Source organism: Taudactylus pleione, unplaced genomic scaffold (genome assembly GCF_031769625.1).
Source record: "Taudactylus pleione unplaced genomic scaffold, aTauple2 ptg000916l, whole genome shotgun sequence".
In the NCBI taxonomy this organism is placed as follows: Eukaryota; Metazoa; Chordata; class Amphibia; order Anura; family Myobatrachidae; genus Taudactylus; species Taudactylus pleione.
In genome coordinates this window covers 404,538-410,652 of record NW_028285317.1, presented here as the reverse complement: position 1 = coordinate 410,652, position 6,115 = coordinate 404,538, and the positions used below count along the sequence as shown (strand labels likewise).

The window sequence follows — 6,115 nt, the reverse complement described above, 5'->3', positions numbered from 1 at the left end:
TCATAGGACCAGTGTTACTGGAACTGGATGATTTGTCCTTATGGTCCTTATGGGCTGGCTCTATGGAATAGAATACAGAAATAGTACAGTCACTACTATGTCTGGTATATGTTTTGTTTCAATTAGTCAATGATTATAATTTGGAAGTGTAAACCCCTATTTGTTCCTATTGTTGGGTCAGTTGTTTCCTTTGCCTAATCTGTAACTGTGAAGACCAGCACATGTACATACCTCCCAACCACCCAGCATGATAACTTGTGGTGTAACTACAATCTGTATTGCTGTGATAAGTGGTGATGCAAATTGTTAGTCCAAAACTATGATAAACCGAACTCTTAATCTTTTCATTATAAGATACAAAAATACCTGGAGGATGAGGGTCTTTCAGCTGCACTTTGCCTTCTCTTGTAGCCTCAGGGATTTTGTGGGGGGCACACACATGATTCCTTTCCACCTGCAGGAGGAAGTGTGGACAGCAGAGAGTTAGTTACTGGGCACTGGCACACTCAGAGAAAACAGGGTGACAGGAAATTATGGATGGGTAACCTACGTGTCCCCATAAATCCCTTGTTCCACCACAGTTATATCCAGTAACATACAGTAGATAAGTATTGCACAACTGTAAAGACCAGCATACGTACACATGTCCCAACTGTCCTAGCATGGTAACTTGAGGGGTAACTACAATTTGTATTGCTGCGATAAACCGTGATACAGATTGTTAGCTCACAACTATGATAAACAGACCCCTTAAACTTTTAATTACAGGGTACAAGAATACCTGATGGACGAGTCTCAGCTGAACATTGATTGCTCTAGCGGCCTCAGGGATCTTGTGGGCTAGACTCAGATGGTGCGCCTTCACCTGCAGGAGGAAGGGTGACAGCAGAGAGTTAGTTACTGTGCACTGGCACACTCAGAGGAAACAGGGAGATAGGCGATTATGGATGGGTAACCTATGTATCCTCTCACAGACATGTAATACCACAGGTGTAGCTTTCATCACTGATTGAACATGTAGTATATATTAACATATTTTAATTGGCAGCTGAATTTCTAATAGAATTTCAGTATTTAATTCTATAATATTACAATGGATGAGTAGATATATATATAATTGGAATATATTTTTTAGATTTATTTAGAGGCATTTCTTAGTTTTATATATTTAGTTTATCTTATTGGCTGCGATTCAATTCAGCGCGCTGCTAAGTCAGAGAATGTTGGTTCTCGTGACTTAACATGGGTGTTTAGTTGTGAGAGCTGGCATTCTCCGACTAAAGTGCCGCCCGCGAGGCTGTTGTCGGATTTCTCTTTGCACCCCCAGGAGGGTGCGAGATAAAATCATTTAGTCGGGCCAAACATCAGGCTGAACTGATTATCTCTGGGAGCTCCTTCCCTGGGCTATTCATCATCGCTTTGAATTAAATCGCGGCCATGGACTTGTCCACTACCAATTATTTTATTTTTATTTCATTTACAATTATAATGGACTATGATTTTGCAAGATCATTTGTATTACAAGAAACCTATTTTTCCTTTCTCATATTGTGTATAAATTGTGACACTTGGGGAGTAATATAAGATGCAAATGTCAATGTAATAAGTATTACATTGTATGACAAAGAGATATATAAATACTAGGACATAATAAAAAGGTAAGTAGCCACAATGACACTGAAAGCACTTACCTCAGGTATTGCCAGGTGTTTTTTTGGTATAGGGCCCATGGGCTCAGGTATTGCCAGGTGTTTTCTTGGCATGGGAACCACAGCCTCAGGTACTGCCAGGTATTTTCTTGGCATAGGGACCAGAACCTCAGGTACTGCCAGGTGTTTCCTTGGCATGGGGACCACGGGCTCAGGTACTGCCAGGTATTCTCTTGGCATGGACACCACGGCCTCAGGTACTGCCAGGTGTTCTCTTGGCATAGGGACCATGGACTCAGGTACTACCAGGTCTTTTCTTGGCATTGGGACCATGGATGACAATTTAGGCAGTAAAGCCCTAAAAAGAGAAAACAGACACATTTGCACCTAAAGGACTCCATGAGAATGTACCAATAGCTAAGATTAGTATAATATAATAATGTACCCATAGTTAGATATTATGCTGAATTATGATTAACATTTATATAGTAATAGATAAAAAAAATACTTTATCACAATCTATTCATATCTATAAATTACACTAATTTTCATCATTTTACAATTCTATCCATAAATTACATTGTTACTTATTGTTCATGTGATATCTACATAAACTACTTACTCAGAGCGTCTCATAGGACCAGTGTTACTGGAACAGGGGGCTTTGTCCTTTTGGTCCTTATGGGCTGGCTCTGTGGAAAAGAATACAGAAATAGTACAGTCACTACTATGTCTGGTATATGTTTTGCTTCAGTTAGTCAATGGATTATAGTTTGGAAGTGTAAACCCCTATTTGTAGTGGCGTCCCACCCCGCATTGTTACCTGGTACAGAGAGGCATGCTGTGTGCACTGCTGAAAAGGTGGCATGGCCTTGCAAACAGTGGGTGTGGCATTATGAGAGGGGCCTTACAGCTCATACCCTGTTGTTCAGAGCTTTTTACTGGGGGGTGCAGGAGGTGCAGACTGCCCTGTCCTGTGTGCAGTGCCTGCTCCCTCACAGTGTCAGGAGCCTAGTGCTGCACTTAATACTACAGTGCAGTGCCCGGCTGTCACTGAGGGGGGAGTCTGCACCTTGGTCTCACCCTTCAGCGGGTGACACTTGGGTGCGGCCCTTGTGACGTCACTGAATATTTGTTCCTATTGTTACTGGGTCAGTTGCTTCCTTTGCCTAATCTGCAACTGTAAAGACCAGCATATGTACATACCTCCCAACCACCCAGCATGGTAACTTGTGGTGTAACTACAATCTGTATTGCTGTGATAAGTGGTGATGCAGATTTTTAGTCCTCAACTATGATAAACAGACCCCTCAATCTTTTCATTACAAGAAACAAGAATACCTGGAGAACGAGGGTCTTTTAGCTGCACTTTGTCTGCTCCCGTAGCCTTGGGGATTTTGTGGGTGGCACAAACACGGTTCCTCTCCACCTGCAGGAGGAAGGGTACACAGCAGAGAGTTAGTTACTGGGCACCGGCACACTCAGAGAAAACAGGGTGACAGGAGATTATGGATGGGTAACCTACGTGTCCTCACACAGACATGTAATACCACAGACGTAGCTTTTATCACTGATTGAGTCTGTATTATATATTTTTAACATATTTTAATTGGCAGCTGAAGTTCTAATATAAAGTAAAAGATCACATTCCTACCAATACTCTAATAAAGCTGATTTTGAATATTCATAATGTTTGTTTTCTTTAATAATAAATCCCTTGCCCCACCACAGTTATACCCAGTAACATAGATAAATATGTAGTTACCCCTTGGGGGCTGCTCACCAGTGTTTTGATGTGCTTGGCCTTGCTCCCGTAGGTGAGTGTGCTGCGAGAGTCTTCATAGGCAGCATCCGCAGGGCTGATGTGTGTGATCATCACCATTCTGCTCCTGCCACTCAGTGCGCCCTGTGATAGATAAAGCTCTGGTTATAGGAGAGGTCACTGAGGAATCCTTACATATTGTAATGAGCAGTTTAAAGATCTATTACTATTGTTGTATACTATATTTGTGAGAAACAAATGATTGCACTAATTACTAATATCATGGATGATTGCAGCCATTGTCTGAGATAAAACAGCAGAACAATGTGTTAGGAGTAATATTCCTGATGACTGGGGTTCCGGCGTGGATGCTGTGGCCACACCCCCTTTACACAGGGTCTCAGCATTTACAAATGAGCTGTGGCCACACCCCCATACACTAGCACACACACCCCATTAGTACCAGGGCATAATAAAGTCTCATATTCCTAAAAGCTTGTATCCCCAAAAAGATATCTAAGAAGTGACTAATGCTACTTATACATCAGCCATGGGTGTTTCCAGGGGTGTATTAAAAGAGGAGAGGGACAATGTTCACTCAGCATCCAGGGCCCCCTCCTCTCTCCCCGGCTGCCATTAGCGAACTAACAACAGCAGTAGACTCCGGGCACTAGAGTGTGTCCAGTGTCTACTATGCATGAGCTTCTCACTGGAAAATGGAGTGGCAGCCATTTTCCCTGGTGACTTCCTACTGTGCATGCACAAAACGCCGGGAAGGTGGCCACGGCAGCCATTTTCCAGGTGTTTTGTGTAGCGCTACTCCATGGGACTTAGAAGACGTAAGTATAAAAAAAAGTATGGGTGCAGGGTGTGAACTGCACACCCTGCACCCATTATAAATACGCCCCTGGGTGTATCTATAAGGGGTGCAGGGTATATGGTGTACATGTCCAGTGGTCTCACACCGCACACCCTGCACCCATAATTTATACTTAATGCTCTGCCAGTGCTGCTGTAATCAGCAATGTAGTCACCGGGACAATGACATGGGAGCCATATTTCCAGAGTCCTGCACATGCCCAGTAGAGAAAGCGCAGAGCCAGAGTATAATTAGTGCATGTGCCTGTAAGAGAAGGGGGAGACCGGCATGGAGACGGCACACGGGGCCCTTCTCTCTCATCACTGGCCCTGACATTAGGTATAGGTGTATGGTCATATGTATGTAGGAAATCTCATAGTAATAACATACCTTTAGCAGCCAGGTCAGTTTGCTATCCCGATAATTGATATGGCTGCCGGGTCTTTTGCGTAGCGCCATAATGCAGTTCCTTAGGGCCAGAAGGGAGCAGTTTATATAGCCACTTTCTCTCAGGGTTTGGCCAGTGTTCTTAGTCTGACATGAAACAGAAAAGGTAATGAAGACACATCTGACTTCAGTCACAGTGTGGATGTGGTACAAACACTATTGTATGATAAAACTAATTACACAATTTACTTCAATTGTATCCCAAGACATTGAATCCCATTCACCTTAGTTTTAGTTAGTGACATCGGCTGAAATGCTTTTCTTACTGTATGTAATTTAACCCAAGCTACTAAAAAAAATTAATTCCATTATTACTATCATTAATTTGATACCGGTCAATGCTATTAATTACAAAATGACATTAATCAAAAATGTATATAATTTGTTATGAGTAAGGTCTGAGGGATGGGGGTCACTGATATAAATGTAAGTAACCAAGGGGGTGGTGGCCAGTGGTAACAGATTGGGAATCATGGCTCTAAAGGGAGAAAGGCCACGCTTAGGGAGTACTACAAGTACGAGAGAAAGAGCTATAAACATGAAAGGCTCTGTTATATCTCCTTCACTACAAAAAGATGCAAAAACAAATTACAACATTCAAGAGAGCTTTAATCAAAGAAAAGAGCTTACATTACATGGCACCTCAGAATACAGGACTACCCTAGGACTACTTAGCTCTCTGATAATTATACACATAATGGAGATCATTAACATTGCACAGTGCAAGAGCAGCTTTGCTCTCATCATGTGCCTCAATTTGTGCGAGCAGGGTGACAACTAGCTATGGGCCACCAGTGCCACCCCACGGCCCTTGCTCCTGGTTAGCAGGGTGCCTGGAACCCTGCTGCCAGGATTGCTGCTGCAGCACCCACGGAGCATCCTGCGGACACTCCAGATGGGCACCCTGCACAGTATATGCAGCCCATTGGGCATCCTGAGGGCACCCAGCCAGCGCTGATCTTATTGGAGCTGCCAACCACAGCACCCTTGCATGACATAATGATGTCATACAGTACATGTAACATCATGACATGGTGCGCTCAGGGGGTGGGGGTGGCACAGGGTGCAATTATGCCCTGTTATGGCTCTGTGTGTGAGTGCACCTAGATATTATTCAGGGCTTAACTTTACCATGCAAGGTGGCGGCATTTGTAGAGGAGCAGAAGAATATAAAGGAGAAGGGGAGGAGTTGGGAGTAGGGAAGGTGTCCCTAGCATAATATATATGGTGTTGGGGCACCACTGCTCCTCATCGTACAGAGCAGAACTGGAACAAAATCTTGCACAGTGCACATCTGGAGATTGTTCTCTAGGTTTCAGAGGAGTTCCCTTAGAGCGTCATATGGGCGCCGCGGGCCGGTGCAGTCTGTGTCACTGTGACACAGACTGTACCGCGTGT

At 43.7% G+C, this 6,115-nt stretch overlaps 1 protein-coding gene across 1 annotated transcript; it reads right to left on the bottom strand.

The window, feature by feature from the left end:
- Positions 1-897: 897 nt before the first annotated feature.
- Positions 898-4,742, bottom strand: LOC148473423 (uncharacterized). Its single transcript, XM_088459594.1, has 6 exons — positions 4,661-4,742; positions 3,433-3,555; positions 2,991-3,078; positions 2,272-2,341; positions 1,692-2,007; positions 898-915 (listed from the first exon to the last, which is right to left on the bottom strand). The coding sequence occupies exons 1-6, from the start codon at positions 4,727-4,729 to the stop codon at positions 898-900; spliced, it is 684 nt and encodes a 227-aa protein (XP_088315720.1). The 5' UTR covers positions 4,730-4,742.
- Positions 4,743-6,115: the final 1,373 nt, after the last annotated feature.